The following is a 21,102-nucleotide window of genomic DNA, read 5'->3' on the forward strand; positions in this document are numbered from 1 at the left end:
GTACCTAAGTTTATATAAAAAAATCACTATTTTAAGTATATTATTTCAGTAATAAGTTTTTTTTTTTTTAAATGTATGGGGAAGTTAATTTATTTTTCACAAGGGATGAAAATTAACAACCACTGACTGAAATGTTTATTCCACAAAAAAAACATGCCAACTATTTTGAACAACTCTTATGAATGCAGTTTTACAACCTCATATTTATTGACACAATACATGGACTTTTGTACACAACATGATAAAACTGGAGGAGAAAAAAAAGCAAAAATGTGAATAAAAATGGTGACCAGTTTTATATATATATATATATATACATACAAAAAAGTAAACAAATGACTTTTATTTTGGAAATCTGTGCGTAATAGCTGCCATCTTGGATATTTCTCGAAGGTAGCAATGTTCACATTGTTGCAAATGATACAGTAAACCAGGCGGAGGGATCGATTAAAAGATCAAAACTGGTGAGATATGTCAATTTTTTTTTTTTGGTTTGCTAAATCAAACCCACAACAAATCATGATACGCTAATATTAATTTCTGTAAATTAATGTGTATCTTTCTTATCCTAAAAAGACATAAAGGTCTTGCTAGCTTAGCAGCATAATGAATGAGTGAACTTAGCAAACTCTTTTGGCATAATCATTTTGTTTTTGTATAAGTTTGGACTCATTGCAATGTGGATGTCGCGTTATTAATTCATACTGTATTGTCATGACATGCCCGACTCGATGAGGGTCTGTTGGTGATCCTGTCACGAACCGTGATTCACCACCATCGCGCAGACTCAGTCAGAAGTCCCCCGTCTGCTGTAATTATGTGTCAGTAGTTAGTCATCCATGTGTGTGTGTGCACATTTCTCATCGAGTCTGGGTTGATTCGTGTGTGTAAACATGCCATCTTACCTTTGTTCTTGCAGGAAATGTCTGGTGTTAAACTAACAGTGTGCCTGTGGTCCTGTTGATAGGAAGGGCTCAGCAGTGCCTGGGTGCCCAGGGAGCCACTGCCTGAGTCCCTAGAGGTAGACACCAGACAACCACAGGACATGAGTGCCGCCAAAGGAGGTCTGGTCATCTTCACGGCCAACTCCAACCCCTCCAGCAGAGAGCTGGCCAGGAGGATAGCCGAGTAAGTTGCCACTGGAGGTCCATTATAACATGCCAGTTATATTGGGTAGTTAGGAAAAGTGGTAAGACATTCATTCTCCAACAGCAGATCTGAGCTGGAACAACTGTATTCTTTTGAGTACCAATGGTTAGTACCAAATTTTAGTACCATATTTTTTTTTTACTAAGAGGTGTATTTTTCTATTTTAAAATACACTATCTTTCAAAGGTTTGAGGGTCAGTATTTTTTCTTTCTTTTTTTAATACTTGTATTTAGCAAGGATGCATTAAATTAATCACAGAAAGTGACAGTAAAGTCATTAGTGATGTTACAAAAGATTTATGTTCTAAATAAATGCTGTTCTATTCATCAAAGACAACTGTGTTCACTTTTATAAACGTTCTAACATTTATAATTATGTTTCTTGAGCACCAAATTAAATTAGCATATCAGATTTTTGATTTAAAAAAAATGCAGCTTTGGTGAGCATAAGCATTTTTTTTTTTTACATTACAAAAATACAGACCCCAAACTTTTGAATAGTAGTGTATGTCTGGATGAATCTCACAAAGGCTCACATTTAATAAATATAAACCTCCATGCAATGAATAAACATCATTAGTTATGTTAACATTTTAACTATGGGTCTTTCTAGTCTAACTGAGATTTACATCTTGTAAATTAAATGTCAAATACGGATGATTTCTGCTGTGTGTTTCCGTTTAAGTTGTTATTTTGCTTCATATTCCACTAAACATTTGTTCTTGCACAGGCGGTTGGGTGTGGAACTTGGGAAGGTGCAGGTCTATCAGGAGGCTAACAGAGGTGAAGGCCTGTTTTCTGCTCAACTTTCTATTAAATATCTGCTTTTTTTAATCTACACTAGCGGTGGCTGTAGCTGTAGTGGTTGTTCATTCTTTGCGTGCCATACTGGAGAGAGTAGACAAAACAGAGCAGGGATCTGAGCTACCATTGGCTAATTCATCTGACAGTCTTTGTTTTGGTTCATGCTTGTGTATTGTGAAATGGAGATACGCTTACACTCCCACATGCAGACACTGTGGTGAAATTCTCCCAGCATTCCCTCCACAGTCAAATCTTTTAAATAGCTAGTCTGTTTGTGTGAAGTAAAAAAAATGTATTGTGGACCTAAGAAAATAAAAAGAAAGTAACATTTCTTTTCCCACAGAAACACGGGTCCAAATCGAAGAGTCTGTGCGCAGCAAAGATGTTTTCATCATTCAGACCGTGTCCAAGTAAGAAACCTTAAACACAACAGTAGGAGGCAATCATTTTTTCATCATGTAACGACACTCTAATTTTGTTTATATATATATATATTTATTTAAAAACATTTTTTTACAAGAATGTATTGCTATTAGTATTTAAAATGTTAAAGCAACACCAAAGATTCTTTTGTACCTTAAAATAATGTTTCCAAAATCGTTTCAGTGGTTCACCAACCCGTAACAGGGTGAACGGCACTTCTGCATTCGCTTTGCGGCCCTCTATCGGCTCTAACCGCACTATGCAAGTTTGTCAGATCGGGTAGCGGATCTGTAGTTCGAATGAGACATAAGAAACTACAAATATGACTTGCTTTACGGCAAGCGTTACAATAGCCGATAGGTGGAGCAAGGCTCTGGGTGGAGCGTACTCGGCTGGTACATATAAATGAAGATACCTAGCAGCCAGGTAGCTTTTGAATTGTCATCATGACGGAGTCTGCAGATAAAAGGAAGGGTATGATGTCGGAGGAGGCGAAGAAAAGAAAACGCGAGCATGATAGAGAAAGAGCTCGACCTAGAGTGAACATTGGACCGGCTTACACTCGTTGGCGAGAGCTGAATGAGGCTACAAGATGTAAGACTGATGGTCACTTGGCTTTGTTGCTACTGGACTTGTAATTAATAATCATTTCTCTACCTTGTCTGTGGACATCGTTATTTCCAAAGCCGGTGCTGGATAAACAAATAGCGACGGTAGGCTGCGGTAGGCTAAATTATTTACGACAGCGGTAATGAACAATTACACTTCCAACCTGTAGGGGGACCGAAGAGGAAAAGTACTTTGGTGTAGCTTTAATGGTTTAACATGAAGTCAAAAGAAGAGTTGACTAAATGGGGATTTTTTTCAGTGAGATTAGAACCATAATCAACTTCATTTATTTATTTTTAATCTCCAATCTAGTTTTTTTTTTTTATCTAGAGCCATGTTTTGACAACTCAAACCTCCTGCAGCTAGTGTGTAGCATTATGCAGATTCATGCAAATTATTTTTCACCTCACTTTGACATTGATACTGATGTTACATATACAAATCTCCATGTATGCAAATTAGTTTTCTTAAATCTCAGTCTTTGAAACCTTCCTTCCTTCCCTATCTGCAGAGATGTTAACACCACCATCATGGAGCTGCTCATTATGGTGTACGCCTGCAGGACGTCCTGTGCTCGGAACATCATCGGCGTCATTCCCTATTTCCCCTATAGCAAACAGTGCAAAATGAGGAAGAGAGGCTCAATCGTTTCTAAACTACTTGCCTCAATGATGTGTAAAGCAGGTAAATGAGTCCATCTGAGACTAAACTGTCCCTTCATTTGTGGTTTATAAGGAAACTGGGCAATTATAGTCTTCTAACTCTGTCCAATGTGGCTTTGGGCAGGTCTGACTCATCTCATTACTATGGATTTGCATCAAAAGGAAATTCAGGGTTTCTTCAACATTCCAGTGGACAATCTCCGGGCCTCGCCGTTCCTGCTACAGTACATACAGGAAGAAGTAGGTCCTTGCTTAACGCTTGTCTGGATGCCATCCATGAGATCTGAGATTCCTGTAGATACTGTAGTTGTTCTTCCCGTTTGTCCTGTCAAAGCCTTCAGTTTGAATAATAAGTCAGTCCATGTTATGTTGCTAATAAATAGAAAGCAGGACAGAAACCGGATCTATCAGACGCTGAATTTTCTCAGGATAAATTTCTCCACTCAAGCTTATGCATTCATTTATTCATGATAAATTTTCTCTCTTGCTCAGATGGAAGGTCATCTGCCAATTGTTAATAATGAACGTTGGCTGTATGAGAATGCATAATATATGTGTGTGTATGTCTGCCTTTCCTTTTAAATTTTTAAATAGTTTTTTTTTTCTTACTTTGCCTCTGCATTCAGATTCCTGACTACAGAAATGCTGTAATTGTGGCCAAATCTCCAGCAGCAGCCAAAAGGTAAAGTCATATCTTACTTTTGCGGTGTCATGTCATATGAAAGATCCACAGGCCTTTGAAATAGAGACTTGCAGGAGTAATTGACTAGTCAAGTATTTGTTCTAGACCAGCTAGTAAGATTATAATATTAAATAATATTACCTTCCCACCAAATCCCTCACTTAAATCTCACTGATGCAACTGTATGCATTGGGTGGCGCTGTGCAAACATGATGTTAAGGTAATGAAAGATGATGACGTGTGCTTTCAAATGCATCCAAGTGTGTCAGTATTTCAATTCCTGTGTTTTTTTGTCCATACAATGAAAGTCAGTAGAGTCCAATGTTGATTTGGACCCTATTGAATTACATACATTCGGATGACTTAATTGAACTATCCCTTGAAGAAAATCAAAACATTGTGGTTAGCAAAACAAACTGCAACTGGACCATTACTAAACTGGTAGGAACACATTATGATCATGAACAATTATAAGCATTCTTAGGTTAGGTGTGTGAGGTATGGTGAGGCTCTTCTTTATAAAATGGCATCTCAAGTAGGCCTTTGTCAAATTAACTGCTTATATGGCCCTTATTTGCCTGCTCTGGAAGCATAAAACTGATTTTAAGACTTTATTGGAAATATATCTGGATGACTTATTCCATGTAAAAAAAACTTCCAGAGCTTCCCTAGAGTTATGACCTTAAAGGCGTTTTTAGAGTTATGACCTTAAACGACCTCATATAATGGTACATGCACTTTTACAAATTGATTGTACTGAAATGTGTGTTGAAAGTGAAAGTGAAAGTGACACGTGACGGCCAAGTATGGTAACCCATACTTGGAATTTGACCTCTGCATTTAACCCATCCAAGTTAATGCACACACATTAGGAGCAGAGTAGTGAGTAGTTAACACACACACACTGCAAACGTGGATACACACACCCAGAGCAGCGGGCAGCCTTTGTGTGGCGCCCGGGGAGCGATTAGGGGTTAGGTGCCTTGCTCAAGGGCACCTCAGTCATTTCCCACCGGATCTGGAATCGAACCAGCAACCTTTGGGTTACCAGTCCAACTCCCTAACCACTAGGCCATGACTGCCCCCATTGTACAGGCATTGGCAGTGCCTGTACACAACCATCATAAAATGATAAAAATCCATCCAGTGTTTTTTTTTTAATCTCCTTATATGTTTGACCCTCTCTCAAATCAAGCCGTTCGATTTTGTGACGTCACAAAATCGACGCCCCCTCCCACGATTGTTGATTGACAGCAGCATTTCAACACAGACCCGAAAGTATCAGACCCGCCCTTGCTCGTGAGCGAGCTGTCAATCATACTCCGCGCGGACCGGCGCGGTCATTGTTGATACGCTGGAGCACTGTCTATGAGCAGAATGGCATCTAAGCGATTGTGGTGTTCTGTTCTTGGGTGTAATAAGGAACACAGCAGTCATTTTGATGTTCCTAAATCCGAACCGCTGAAGACGCAGTGGCTGAGTTTGTTTTCGAAGGGAATATTCCCCACGAACAACGTCAATGCTTTCATGTTTGCGCGAATCATTTCACACATCACACATGAAAAAAAAGTTTTTCATGACCATTAGCTGTAACATCAATCTGTCAATCAATGAACTAACGTATACATCAGTAAACACATAACGTTCGTATCTCACTACTCTACCCTGCCAGTACATACAAAGATAGATCAAAGTGACATTACGTTAGCCAACCATTCAGAAACGGCCTGTTTTCCGACTCCGGTTCAAATTGATACGGTTGCACAGTGTCCTCAGAGACTCCCGCTGCCATTCTTCAAAATATAACGTTACCCTCAACTGTTGTCAAGGTAACACTCCACGTGTGTTGTGTCAAAACGCCCCACAGAACAGAGGGGTGGGGTGAGCAAAGCTCATTATCATTTAAATACACATGCACTTAAACGGCGTGCTGAAAACAGAGCTGTTTTTGACCAGGTAAAATTAGTGTTTTCTTACAATACTAATGAGAATTTTGAATTAAAGTATATTACAAACTTTTAATTTAGACCCTAAAGAATCATATTAGCTTGTACAAAAATGGCATTATATGACCCCTTTAACATTTTGTAACACTACAGTCTGCCACAAAAGAGAAGGGTTGTCAACAAAAGTTTTGATACTTCCTGATATTTAAATTAAAACCCGTTACCGGTCTGAATAATACCGAAAGTATCATTCATTCTTCTTGATGGCTAGTTTGTTAACAACAAGAAGGTCTTTATTACATGGAGTAAGGTATCTGTTAGCATCCTTATCATCTCAGTGGCAGTTGCTTGTCTGGTCCATCTTTGCAGGTGGGCTCTTAGTTCTGCACACAACTGGTATACTGGTTCTTTTTACAGTCATGCCTCCCACGGGATAAAAAAATTGGTTGTAAATTTGAAAGTAAATCTGAAATTCAATTAAAAAACATTGTGTGTCACATGGTTATATAAAATTGTCTCACAAACAACATCAAAACATCTATATAAAATATAGATGATTCATAAATAACTTCAAGGTGGGGTATGTGATTTGCAAAATGGCCGGCAGATTTTGAAAATACACAACTCAAATGGTCCTACCTTCTTTCCTTTGACTCCACCCATTCGAAGAACATGGACGCGCGCGAGGGGGATGGGGGGAGGGGGGGATGGTACGACCGTTTGATTGACGCACTTACTGTCCAATGATTCTAGGTGGTCTTGGAAATGATTGGCTGGAGTTTTTCGAGTCCTGCCCGTTCCACAGATGATTAAATTGCTTAATTTTCATTTCAGTGCTTCTAATTCAGTGGCTGTAAGTGGGTTAGGAATAGGATTTCAATTGATTTTGAAAAAATGGCCAAAAAAGAGAATCACATACCCCACCTTTAAGTAAGGGTGAGGTGCAAAGTTGTATTTTAAAAAAGAGGACAGTGTAAGACACTGGTTCTCAAGCAGGGGACCGGGCCCACTATAGGGTGCCTCAGCAAAATTCCCTGGGGGTCTTGAAATTCTGTCAATTTGGTTATAAATGCTTATCCCTACCCGATTAACAGGATTTGGAGTAGCATTTCTCGCTCTTTTTCTTCTTTCGTGTTTGTTCCTTGGTTTGTGTCAAAACGGCATAGTAGAGCCACATGGAAAAAAACGTTGAAAACAAATTCTGTGTCTGTCCTTTTACAGGGCCCAGTCATTTGCTGAAAGATTGCGGCTGGGGATCGCTGTGATCCACGGTGAAGCCCAGGATGCAGAATCGGACCTGGTGGATGGACGTCATTCCCCACCCACTGTCAAAAACAGTGGCGCCATCCACCCAAGCCTAGAGATCCCATGTGAGAATCTCATCTCAGCAAACTCTCTCAGTCTGTTTTACTTTTTTTCCCTGACTATTCCCTGTTGTCTTTTTTTGTTCTTGCATAGTGCTGATTCCCAAAGAAAAACCCCCAATAACTGTTGTGGGAGATGTAGGTGGACGAATTGCCATCATAGTGGTGAGTTCAAGATGATTTGAATGTCTTCAGGGTGCTATTTTAAGTTTATCCCTCTTCTTAACCTTTTTTGTTTTGTTTTAGGATGACATCATTGACGATGTCGACAGTTTTCTAGCAGCAGCCGAAACTCTGAAAGAAAGAGGCGCCTACAAGATCTTTGTCATGGCTACTCATGGAATCCTCTCCTCAGATGCCCCTCAGCTAATAGAGGAGTCCGCCATAGATGAGGTCATCATAACATCATTTTAATTTGATTTGAGGTTCAGACTGACAAGTGTGTTGTCATGAACTGACTTTCTGATGTCATTCTGTACAGGTAGTTGTCACCAACACCATTCCGCACGAGATCCAAAAACTCCAGTGTCCCAAAATAAAGACGGTGGATATCAGCATGATCCTGTCAGAAGCCATTCGCCGCATCCACAATGGAGAATCCATGTCTTACCTTTTTCGTAATATAGGCATGGATGATTAGCAGGGTCATGTACAGTCAGTCATGTACAGTCAGTCTTAACACGTGCACAGAGGTCAAGACTTTTTCTCTCCCTATTGCTTGCATCATTAACCATTTTTCCTTCTGTCGCCCATTATAACTGCGTCACCTCGTTGTATGTGTAATATTTTGAAATAATAATTGTACGTTCAAAGAACCGGGATGTTCTGCTACATGATTTCAGTGTCCTAAAATGCTGATGTCAAAGCGTTTAGAGGTTTGAAGTGCAGGAATACTCAACCTCTTGAACTGAAATGTTGGCACTTTTATATGATTTTGAAGTACTGGATTTAAAGGCACACTATGCAGTTTCCATTTTTCTCAAACAGCGACCCCTAGAGTCGCTGTGGAGTACTTGTATTTAACGTTACTGTCGTAAATACCACTCACGCAGAGCCGTCTCTGCACTCTTCCGACCGCGCTTTCTTTGTCGACTCTGCCATGATTCACGTCTGAAATGCATGCTAGTGTCTTCCATAGAGGCTGCTTCATATGTTGTTGGTGTATGTGACGTCGTGCCGTAAAGCAAGTCATGATTCTCGCAAGATTTGGCGGGGCGCCACCTCTCAAACCTGGTTTTGCCAGCGGCGCCCCCCCCCTTGCTTTGCTATAGGGATGATTCGCCCTACTACGAGTTCGTTTACCATCGAAATGATTTCGAAGCTGTTATATTAAGGTACAAATCTTGCATAGTGTGCCTTTAAAAGAAGGACCACTGGATGTTAAAATTACCTCTTCGGTTCTTTTTAGCCGTAAATCTTCTGTCTTGGATTCTTTCTTTTTTTTATAATTGGAGAATGGACGACTCCACTTTGTGGCCAACAATTACAAAATGTTACCATATATAAAATCTATGCTGTGTGACATATCAGTGTCAGTGCCTCATGACTTGTGTAATTATTGGGCCACTAGTAGATTTTGTGTTTCTGTCTGGTAATGCTAAGTAGTGCTGATGTTAAATTCAAGAATTACTTTGTACAAGGCAAGGAAACTAATGTACTTTATTGAATGTGCCCCCCTCCCCCACTAGATTCTTCTACTAAAACTTTAACTTGAGAGCCTATTTGTTTTTAAGCATCTTTGCCTCATAAATGTTTGATCATAGTGGCCAGAATTTCTAAATATATTGCCTCTAAGAACTTGACTTCTCATTTTCAAATGAAATGCAGGGTTTTTGTTATGTAACCAATATTTAAGGCTTTTGTATTTATTTACAGCACTTGATGACAATAAATAAACAAAGAATATCTAGTGTCATATGTGTGCAGTGTTTAGTTAATGATCCACCCTTTTCTCATGCCAGCTGATATAAGATTGACAAATAGGTTGGCAGAACTAGAGTTTCAAGTTTATTGTACCATGCTACTCTATGCTATTCACTGGCTTTTGAGATCTGCCTTAAGTTGGTTAAACTAAGTTTACTTCAATGTTCACCAATATAATTAGCCAACAGAGGGCAGTCAACACTTCACAGAACTCCCTAAACAAATTATTTTACAGTATGCTAGCAACACCAAGGTCATGATTTTATGCACAGACTGTATAGCTTGAATGCATTTTAAGCAGATTTGGAGAAAATCCTCTCCCAAATGCATAAATTATGCTGGTGAATTTGATTCGCTGTTCAGTAGGCACTGGCAGAACCCTTATCTAGTAGTAACTTGGATTTGTTTGTTAAAGGAAACTAAAAGATGGGGGCTTAAGGGATGAAGAAGATTCCCTATAGTTCTATTAATTTCATTAAATGACACAGATAAGCAGCAGTGAGCTAGACGATAAAGACTGTTCCTGTTTGCATAATGACTAGCACCCTGAGGACAGAAGATACTTCTGTCATGGATATGGCAAAGACTCTGCTTCAGCAAAAATGTCTGTAATGGGAAGTACCGCTCTACAAAGCTTAAGATGTATGACCCAAGTAATCTTGCGGCTAGTTTCATAGGGAAGTAAAAAACCCTGATATTTCCTCTTTTCCTGCAAATACTTCTTATAGAGATATTTTTAACTAAGCAGGGCAGCAAACGGTTGTTCTTTATGTTTGTATTTAGTGAGTGACCAGTTTTGAGTTGCCTACAAATGCATGCTCAAACCTAGCTTCAAAGGGATAGTTCAGCAAAAAATAAAAATTCTGTTATTCACTCACCCTCATGTTTTACAAACTTGTATGACTTTCCTTCTTCTGTAAAACATAAAAGATGATTATTCGAAAAAATATCCCAGTGTTTTTTTTTTGTCCATACAATGAAAGTCAGTAGAGTCTAATGTTGATTTGAACCCTATTGAATTACATACATTCGGATGACTTAATTGAACTATCCCTTTAAGAAAATCAAAACATTGTGGTTAGCAAAACAAACTGCAACTGCACCATTACTAAACTGGCAGGAACACATTATGATCATGAACAATTAAGCATTCTTAGGTTAGGTGTGAGGTATGGTGAGGCTCTTCTTTATGAAATGGCGTCTCAAGTAGGCCTTTGTCAAATTAACTGCTTATATGGCCCTTATTTGCCTGCTCTGGAAGCATAAAACTGATGTAGACTTTATTGGAAATATATCTGGTTGACTAATCTAACTTCCATGTAAATTACCCAGCAAAGGTCCCTAGAGTTATGACCTTAACATTTTGTAACACAGTCTGCCATAAAAGAGAAGAGTTGTCAACAAAAGCAAATTACTGAGAAAAGTTTTGATACTTCCTGATATTTAAATGAAAACCCGTTACCGGTCTGAATAATACCTAAAGTATTATTCATTCATCTTGATGGCTAGTTTGTGTTGGAGAATTTTCCCTTGATTCATGTCTAAGCATGATGCAATGAAAATGACAAGCATGAAAAAATAGGTCCGAAAAGGATGAGAGAATGGAAAAATACCCAGTATGCATAAGAAATGCAAAGTGTCAAAATACAGTATGAAACAGAACACCATTATGTGAGGTTTTGGGATGTTTGACCAATAGAGAAGACATGTCTAATTGTGTCAAGGTCACCAGGTGTGACAGAGGGGAAAATATAGATTTAAGGGTATCCATTGGAGACTTGATGATATGAAAAAGGTATAAAAAATGGGTGCTGGATACTGTAACTTCAGATGTCCGGATGGCCAGCCGGCTTCTTCTTTATTGTTTGTACAATAAAGTTAATTCTTCTGACCTGGAACCTCGACTCTGAGAAACTTATTTGAGACCTGAGCCAAGAAAGACTTTGAATCTGCTACAACATTTGTTAACAACAAGAAGGTCTTTATTACATGGAGTAAGGTATCTGTTAGCATTAGCATCCTTATCATCTCAGTGGCAGTTGCTTGTCTGGTCCATCTTTGCACGTGGGCTCTTAGTTCTGCACACAACTGTTTTTCACTTGAACTGTACATGATATGTGATTAAATCTGGAGTTTCTGGAAAATTACATTACGATAAAGATGGTGGCTGACACCACAAGAACACTGACAGTCACAGGCCACCTAAGAATAACTTAAAATGTAGGGTGAATTGCCCTAATGTGGGACATTTTTTGCACTTCAGACTTCTGTGACATATTGCGATGTGTAATCAAAACATTAAATCCACACCCAATACCATTTTAAAAAACCCAGGATGTATCCTAATCAAATCAAAAGAGAAAATTCAGATACACGCACACATACACACAAAAAAAGAGCCTTCAAACCGCCCTTCAAGAATAAAAAATTCACATTACTGTAAAAATCTGCATTAACAGTATTCTAATATTGCATTACAAGACTAAAACCATGTAAATAACCATGTCTGTCCCACAAACCATGACCCACCACACATTTTTGACTCATTGAAGTACTGTCCCACATTAGGCTGATCATGCTGTCCCGGATTTGGAAACCACATTTCCTAATGTGGGACACTAAGAAATTTGATAAAAATATAAAATATATAGTTTATACACACAAAGTTAGACTATTTTTTGATGGACAAACATTTCATAAGCATATTAGGCTAAAAAGTAGCAGGATTGCATTGTTTAAAATGTATTTAACTCCTTAATATCAAACTTGTTAAAACTCTATGTCAATGGCCTTCGGATGGTCTTCACACAAGGTGCCTCCTGTTTGATGATTGCTCCACCCTCAAATATGATTGGACATTTGATAGGTCATGTGATTTTGATCACATGACACCACAGCTTTGTCTAACCCATAGTTTCACTGTCATTCATGTATTTATGGGGGACCTACAAACACTAGACCTTAGGTGTCCCACATTAGGCAGTGTCCCATATTAGGGCAATTCACCCTAGCCAAACTGAATGAGGTCATGGTGTGTAATAAGGTTAAATCATGTTTGAAGCTGCTTCAATAAGTAGCAACGATGGTAAAAAGTCTTAATTTAAATAAAGGAAAAAAGTCCAGTCGTAATCAAGTGAATTCTGTCCTGGAAGGTCTGTTTCAATAATTCAATAAATGCGTGTGTACAGTCTGGGGGTTTCTAATCTTCAATAGTCTGGAGTTTTTGACCTCAATCTAAATGAGTAATACTCATATCCATTTCCTTTAGTATACCAATTAACTAAAATCAGCCCATGAAAGAATCAGTAAATAACATGTAATGCAAATGGTGAACCATATGTGATGATTTAATGAGGCCCATAATTGATCATTTACAATAAGTTGAATTAAAAAAATAAAGCATTTACATATTAATAGCTTTAGGGACAATCATAAAGCTTTATCTAAAAGTCTGTGTCTGCAATTTACATAAAACGTTCACTTTAGAAAAAAACTGTTTGTATAGGGAAAACCCTGTTAGCTTGAGTGCATTGTAGGAGGTTGAAATTCTGTTTGCTAAATGGAATGAATAAAACAACTCAATTAACTAAATACTAAAATAACACAGTGGCTTTTTGATTTCTATTGAACATCATTACATTTATGAAGTCAGTATGCAACCATGAATTCGAACTGCACTTTGTTCCCTTATTCTACTTGCTTGGTGGAAACCCTTTAAACGCCTGCTTCTTTACTTGTCCTCGACATAAAATTCCAGAAGAAGAGCAGCTATATTTTGTAATGGATGCAGAATGTTTCCTGGAAACGTTTGGCTGGTCTGACTGCCTGATCCTAGGTGCAATCAGCTGGACCTGAGGCTGTTTTTGGGGAGAGATGGGACTGTTTGGTGAGGGGACTGTCCGAGGGGGTCTCTGGGGAATTAGTGTTGACCTAACTGGAGCAATTCCTTCTGTGGACAATTCTTTAGAAGATGGAAATAATGTAAGGCTAGGCTTATTCTGCCTCAGTGGTTTTCCAAGTGATGGTAGCTTGCTATGCAAGCCAGCTTTAGGAGCTTGCAGCCCGAATGAGCAAGTGTCTGCTTTGCTGATGGTTAACTTAGTTAACCCTCCTTTTGCTTGAATAGGAATTCTGGATGATTTTTGATGTGGTTGCTAGGATGAAGAACAGAACATTTTTAATGATATTGTCCTTAATGCAGTTCTCCAACTTGATTTCTAATTGAACTAGTGCTTGCTTATTGGTAGTAGTACAGTAAGAAATGCTTACCTTCCTAACCAGACAGTCCAGCTTGGATTTAGCCTCTGGCAGGATCTTGTTCATTTGATTTGTACAAATATGTTCCCCTTCTTGTTTCTCCTCAACCAGAGCTGTTGGGTGGCATGTTTCCTTCTCATTCTTACTGTAAACATCATGACCAATCTTATTTTCTTTACGTTTTCTATCTTTTGCAGTTTTTGGTTCTATAGGCTCAGTTTTGCTGAACGTTGTTTCTTTGCTCAGTGCAGCTCTTGGTCTTATGGGATCAGAATTGTTCAGCTCTGTCTCTTGGGGGTCCGAATCCTCTAATATCAACAGCTCAATGGTTTCAAACTGTTCAGGCAGTTTCTCTTGAGGATTGTGCTCCTCAGAGTTTATCTTTAACACTGCTGGACTGGCCTCGTCATTCTGCAGCCTTAAATGCTCTTCAGATTTGAGGTTGGATGGATGATTTGATCCAGAATCTAAATAAGTCACTGGATTTTGCAGTTCCTCACTCTTAGGCAACTCTTCAGACTTTGTTACCCTGGTCCCCTCTGGAATTACAGAAGTTATATCTGCTTTAACTTGCAGTATTGAGCTTCTAGATTCACTGCCTGTTGCCAAATGCGGTTTGCTGATAGCATTCAATTCTGAAGGACTTTCCTCAGACTGTGGGTCCTGTTGTGGCGGTATAGTAGTTGACTCGGGTAATTGTGCAGATTGTCCCTCACATATTAAATCTAGACTTACCTCCGGTTGTAAATCCTGCAGTTGCAGTTTTGCAGTTTTCTCAGCTAACTTTACAGACTGCCCCACACAGTTTACATCTCGACTTACCTCAGATTCTAAGTCCTGACGATGAAGTTTTGAATTTTTCTCAGCTAACTGTACAAACTTTCCCTGACATATTAAATCCAGACTTATTTCAGATTGAAAGTCTCGTAGTGATTCCTCACTCACTAAATCTAGACTTGCATCAAGTTTTAAGGCTTGCATTGGCTCTTTTTTAACTTTTTCAGATAACTCTACAGATTCTGCCTTGTTCTGTATCTCTAATTTCTCCTGAGATGCACTTATCTTATGTTCTTGTAAACAGTTACTCATCGATTTGCTCTTTACTACTGGCTCTGAGGTAACTTTTTGGTGTCTGTGATTTTTCTTATTCAGTTGAGTTTGAGTAATATCCTCAGACCCTAAAACTTCCTTAATTTCATCTGCCACTAGGTGACTGTCAGTTGTTATTTCTAGTATGTGTTGAAATTCAGGCTGCTCCTGTCCAGAATCCATTTTAGGTTCATCTTTTTCTTTCATGCTCTGACAGCTTACCTCGAATAGTTTCTCAGCTTCCAGTACGGGCTTCAGTATTTCCAGAGGTTCATTCAGGCTTAAGTTCTCAACTGAGTTTGGTTTCTCATGAACCATACCATGAATATCTGGATTCAAACCCACTGTGTCACTGCATTCAAAGTATTCCTCTGAAGTTGAAGAGAAGTTGAAGCAACCATTAGGAGTCTGTGAGAAATAGCAGATTTCACTATCTTTGACTGGTAGCCTGCTATCATTTATTGAGATAACTTTGTCACTTTCTTGGGCAAAGGTGGTTTCGGAAGTTGCAGTTGTTGTTTTGAACTCTGTAGATAAGAAGTTGAAGACAATACTGCAAGAGGTTTTCAAAACTTTTGGAGTAAACAAGGTCTGTTTAGTATCCAAATCTGTATGATCTTGAGTTGAGGATGAATTTGAACGAGGAAATTCCTGCTCTTGATGACCATTTTTGATAGGATTATGCAAAGATTCTTGTGTTTTTTCAGCCACAAAAAAATCTCCTAAAGACCTTAAGTCAACAACAGGGCTAAAACAATCATAGTATACATCAGACAATGAAGAGATGCTGGAGTCACAGTTAGACATTTGTGTACCAATCCAGCCATATTGGTTTGTCTCTGGTTTTGTATCTCTGTGTTCTTGAGTGGCAACATCAATTAAGACTTGGTCATCAAGGCTTTGCTTAACAAAAGGGGTGTCTGGGATTGAAGATAAGTCACAATGAGTTTTGTTGTACACTCCTGATGATGATGTAATGTCAAGATCGTCAGAGGTTTGAGCAGGACATTTCAGAGGTTGTGGAGTAACCAGGGTTTGCTTTGTAGCTGAGACTCTATCGTCTTGAGTAAAAGACGCATTTGGAATTGCATTGGGAAAGTCTTTTTCAGAGTGAATGTTTTTACTCTGCAGAGATGTAGAGATGTCAAATATGTCTTTTTCCATTACACATAGTTCCTCTTTATCAACTTTATTACAGGCAAGCACATGCAGAGTTTCTGGCTTTTCCAAAGGCAAGATAAGATCCTCACTCCGGCTGCTTGTTTGATGTTGATTTTGATCAAAATTCTTCCGAGCTTCTCCTGATGTCTGATTCTGTGCTGGAGCTTCAGGATCAGAGGGAGTTTGGGATATGGGTCCAGGACAAGCCCTCAGATATATAGACTCCTTTGGCTCATGAAAAGGATCCTTGAATCGGATGGCTTGAGACACTTCAAAGAGCTCTGAGCGCATTAGGTGAGCTTGCAATGGCTTGTTGGGGTCTCTTATGTTAATGAAACCAATGACATCACTCGGTGGGTCAGGATCAGGCCAGGTCGGCACATAATTGATCATGTTCGCCTTTTCCAAGTTTAGAAGTCCCGGGTGAATAGATGGCACCACTGGGGTGTCTTTGATTTGTTTGATGACTTCCGTCTGATTCTTGGAAATGTTGTTCTTGGCACTTGTCTGGTCAGATACAGGTCCATTGGTAGTGAAAGCACAGTTAAAGACCAGAGAGTATTTTGGGTTAATGAGCTTGAGTGCCTTGGTTGCTGAGGGAAGTAGAGTTGGTACCGCCTGAGGGAGGAACTCAGGTTCAGGCTCACTGCTCAGATTAATCTTGCTCAAGCACACTCCATTAGACATCACATACATGTCCTGAAACAATGCGTCAAATGTGTCAACTGCTTGGCCAGAGAGAACAGTGATGATGTTTCTGTCCAGTCTAGAGGCAGACCAGGTGAAACTGAAAATAAAGAAAACCTTTTTTTTTATTTTAATAATTATGTATATTATGGATGTATTTTGCTAATAGAATAATAAATTAGGTTAGGCCTAACCTTGTTAAACTGGGTTGACTGGACTTACCTATATGACCCTGAGACTGCTTTGTCTCCGTCAATAAACATGAACTTCTGGCTTTGGCTTCCACACACTCTCTTAGAGGATCGACTGAAAAATTGTGCCCCACTGATGTTGCGCACTCTCAAGTTCTGATGGAAGAAGAGAGTTCAGCATGTTTGGTTAATGCGTGGATGAAAAAATATCCACAACTAAAAGAAATTCTCTCACAATGGCAACTTAATACAAAATTAATACAAAAGTCAGACAAATATTGTATTAGGGTATGATAACAGAAATGAATATTGTATTAGGGTATGATAACAGAAATGATCTACAAACAGGGTTTTATGTGTACCATGAGGGATATTTGAAGGTATTTTTTAGACATAGGCTATGTTCAAACTGTCATTTTTTTACAGGTATGAGTCTCAAAATGTCACATTAAAACTGAAACTTACAGTAGCATCTCGAATACTGTCTTTATGAACGTGTGACAGGAGTCACACAGTAATATAAAAGATGGTGACATCTATAAAACTGAAAAGTCTTATCAATTATGACAAGACAAGAGTCCAATTCAGCGGCGAGTTCATCCATCAAACCTTCATTAACTGACAGCAGCTTTTATATCGGGGTGGAGAGCGGAGCATTTGAGTCACGCGTAGAACACAAAAATGACAACAGTGACTTGATCTGAAACATTCAGATGACACACAGCTCATATCTCCGTCAGTATAAGTTACCGAAAGGGAAACCACACATGAAAACCCGCAACACACGGTAGACGCGCGTTTGTGCATCGCAGAGCAGCTCTCTCACACTGTATGATGTCACAGGCAACTAGTTGTCCAGTCCGGAATGTAACCGTATTAAGGACTCAAATACAGGACTGACAACCGTATTCTGCTGCTGTGTGAATGTGGCCATAGTTTCTGACACACTGTATGTTTGACTTGGTTTCATCAATGACAGACTATTAGTATATGATCACATTAGCAAGTAAACACACAAGAAGGACAAATTTTCCTTTATATCACATCTCTGTAATGTTTTCACACTTACGCACATTGATGCAAATATTCAGGTCAACCGATTCACATATAAAATTCTGTAATAGAACAGAAGTAAATATATTTGTAAAAATTATTGGTATAAACTAGCCTGGGTTTCCCCATGCTGCCTTGAGCGCAGCGCAATTTTATTCACGCTGCTAGGCAGCCTGGACACCATGGACCAGATTTTCCCCTCAAAAAGGGAACCAATCACAGAACGGGGAGGGAGCAGCAAGATGATGACGACGTCTATGCGACACACCGAAGCAGTTTGTTTATATCTATGGATCCAACATGGCATCAGACGCGAAGTTACCTTTCGATGCAGCCTTAGATAGTGTTCTAAGTAGTTTAGAACGCAAGTTTATTTCGTCTTCTTCCTCGTCGAATTTCTGTCGCTCTACATATGTCATCTGGTATAATTGAAACGATTGGCTATGAGCTACGTACAGGCGCATTTGATAAGACATTCATAGCGGCCAATAAACGGCTCTGGGCATTCGTAAACCACGCCTCAAATACGAGAAAATTAACATGTGGTTCCCAGACCACGTCTCAGAAAGACGAGGTCTGAGGTTAGCCAGGCTAGGTATAAACACTACACACATCATTCTAATAAATCCATTACTATCACTGATACAGTATAAGATTTTATGTTATTTCAAAAATGTGTTGCAAAATTATTTATCATCAGCAGAAATCTGCTTCAGTCTCAAAATAAGAGCATCAAGAGTCATAAACGCTCACAGTTGCCTCAGGCGGTTTGGAAAATTAGACTTTCTGATTTGGAGAACTTAAGTTATCTCTCGGTTGTTTCTACTCAATAAACTGCAGGCGTTTAATAATATTTTCCTTTTCCGCTAATAAATATTTAATCTTAAATTGACGGTCAAATGATTTTCTTATATTAATTGCGACATGCCTTGAGGTGTCCAGTGTGCATGCCTGCTTTCTCACACATTCTCAGAAAATGCTTTACTCCAGTGGCCTCCAGCATGATGTACACAGCAACCTTCCGCTTGTAGCTTGCATCCAGAAGATCTTTGAAGATGTCAATATCTGTGAACAAGTCCATGACAATTGCAATAACCTGCAAAGGGACAAGCATTGATGAAAACACAAGAACTTTGAGGTAAAAAAAAAAAAAAAGACAGCACATTGTAATATATCTGTCAAAAACATACTGTAATCCAAATATTAATTCATGCAAATAAAACTGTGCACACAGATGAAAAACTGGACATTCTTGAAAAATGTATTCAAAGTAGCCTAATCACAACAGCAGATTTGGAAAAGTGCATGGGACACCGTGAGGACTATCCCAAATAGAAGCTGTAGGGTCCAATCATGTATTTTCTTTATTACAATTTATATTAACAGCATACAAATTTGTGATAAAGAAAATAAAAAAGAGGCAAGATCTGACAAAACGTAGTTTATTTAAATTAGATTTAGAATGTAAAATGTTCAATGTGAAATGTGTACGTATAAATTTTAGTTTTGTTTATTTAATTGTTATTATTGATTAGCCCATATTATTTACTTAATATGTATATCTATCGTTATATGAAGTGTTTTAAAATTTCACTTTATTATTCTAAGAGTCAAAGTTTCAGTAGGCTAGGTAGGCTACCCACCCAGCCTTACGACTCAGAGGGCTAATAATGACATACGCCTGTTTAATGAGATGTGTGTAGATCTCTACATGTTCACTGGACTTTGCTCAGTGTCTTATTCACCAGAGGTGAGTCACAACAAAAATCACAAAATCATATATAACTTTTATCCCCTACCTTCTGTGCTTGGCCGATCATTTTTCTAACGACCTCTTTAATATGTGGCTGACCCTCATAAGGGGGTTGAGTGTACACTTGGGCGCGCGTCACTCCGCGGTAGGACACCCGGTCCAGCCACCCGATGTCCAGCTGTGGGATCGAGCAGTCCGAGCGGTCGGGCCAGTACTGCAGGGAAATATCTTCCCCATCACTTTCCCCGTATAGTTCAGCGTTATTATCGTGGGAACCCGGGCTATACACCTCCACAGTGTTGAGAATCCTCTCAAGTTCAAGGTCCGATAGAAAGCAGCGGATGTTCTTCGTTTTGATGTAGTCCTCAAAGGCGTCCTGTCCGTCATGTATGAGTGTCTCCAGCGCGACCCTCTGTTCCTCACTGTAAAAGAACTCCGGCTTGGACTCGTTAGTGCGCAAGTTGATATGATTGTCATCAAGGCACTGAACCTGTGACAGTGCCATTACTTATTTACGTTATTTTTAACTGCATTTAAAAGCTTTTGCGTAGGCTATAATTTTGTAATTGAAAAAGTTTAGTTCAAATATTTTAACCAACAATGTTAAATAAATATTATAGCCTACACAAAAACTAAGACACGCGCTCTCTCGCTTCAGCTCATCTAGTTGATCCTGTCAAGAGTATGAATGTGTGTTCAGTACGTCACGCACAGATGCAAGTACAGGTAAGCTCAAACACCTCAGTCACGTGACTGACTATCAACCAATTGTAAAAGAAGCCCAACAAGCTTTATGGTGTTACTAATCGTCGTTTAGTAGTTGGGAAGTTTTCTACGCCAGTTTGAAGGTAAAATGAACAGCTATGTCGTGCTAGACTTGTAAATATAAGTTTATTATTTTTAATTTAAGTCCTAGTATCTAATTTTATATATATATATAAAAAAAGTAGGCTAAATTATTTAAAATGACACAGAAAGCCTGTGGTTCAGTCATACGATGCATTTCAGAGCTTGCTGCCCTCTGATAGCTCTGAAACCATAAAAAAAACATGAAACTGCTTCATATAGGCCCAGTTATTTAAAACATGGGCCATTGTATAAATAATTCATATTTATATTTGTATTCTAATGCTAATTATGTCAATAAAATCATGCGTTGTTTAATAAGGACTACAGTAAGGATGATAGTTTAACATGCTTTGCGAATTAGAAATTGTTGTAGCCCATATCATATGTAGCAACTTACATTTTTAAAAGCACACATTGGTTTAAAAATTCACATCTGATGTATGATTGTGTGTAATTTATGTTGTAAAAAAGTAAAATTGACCACCTTGTTTTTTTTGTTA

At 38.8% G+C, this 21,102-nt stretch overlaps 2 protein-coding genes across 4 annotated transcripts; one reads left to right on the forward strand and one right to left on the reverse strand.

Annotated features, from left to right (window-relative positions):
* The first annotated feature begins 370 nt into the window (after positions 1–370).
* On the forward strand, positions 371–9,554 carry prpsap2 (phosphoribosyl pyrophosphate synthetase-associated protein 2). 3 transcript variants are annotated; one of them, XM_084135820.1, is made up of 11 exons: positions 371–464; positions 920–1,254; positions 1,880–1,932; positions 2,297–2,363; positions 3,497–3,669; positions 3,772–3,887; positions 4,274–4,329; positions 7,497–7,645; positions 7,734–7,804; positions 7,886–8,032; positions 8,121–9,554. In XM_084135820.1, exons 5-11 carry the CDS (start codon positions 3,516–3,518, stop codon positions 8,277–8,279), a joined length of 852 nt encoding a protein of 283 aa, XP_083991946.1. In that variant the 5' UTR covers positions 371–464; positions 920–1,254; positions 1,880–1,932; positions 2,297–2,363; positions 3,497–3,515; the 3' UTR covers positions 8,280–9,554. The 3 variants fall into 3 exon arrangements, with proteins under 3 accessions (XP_083991946.1, XP_083991945.1, XP_083991944.1); XM_084135819.1 differs by having other exon boundaries at positions 374–464; positions 968–1,254; XM_084135818.1 differs by having other exon boundaries at positions 382–464; positions 968–1,128.
* Positions 9,555–11,528: 1,974 nt separating this feature from the next.
* fam83ga (family with sequence similarity 83 member Ga) lies at positions 11,529–20,258 on the reverse strand (the record flags this gene model as incomplete). Its single annotated transcript, XM_084128453.1, has 5 exons — positions 11,529–13,716; positions 13,832–16,856; positions 16,979–17,103; positions 18,929–19,096; positions 19,800–20,258. 5 exons carry the CDS (start codon positions 20,256–20,258, stop codon positions 13,255–13,257), a joined length of 4,239 nt encoding a protein of 1,412 aa, XP_083984579.1. The 3' UTR covers positions 11,529–13,254.
* Between the last annotated feature and the right edge of the window lie 844 nt (positions 20,259–21,102).

This window comes from Abramis brama, assembly GCF_963993115.1.
Source record: "Abramis brama genome assembly, chromosome: 1".
Taxonomy (NCBI): Eukaryota; Metazoa; Chordata; class Actinopteri; order Cypriniformes; family Leuciscidae; genus Abramis; species Abramis brama.

Bases quoted from the DNA above. Each gene is read 5' to 3' on its own strand.
- prpsap2 (XM_084135818.1), top strand. From the start codon at position 1,046: ATGAGTGCCGCCAAAGGAGGTCTGGTCATCTTCACGGCCAACTCCAAC. The intron at 1,933-2,296 runs GTGAAGGCCTGT...CTTTTCCCACAG, and splicing joins CTATCAGGAGGCTAACAGAG to AAACACGGGTCCAAATCGAA. The intron at 3,888-4,273 runs GTAGGTCCTTGC...CTCTGCATTCAG, and splicing joins TACAGTACATACAGGAAGAA to ATTCCTGACTACAGAAATGC.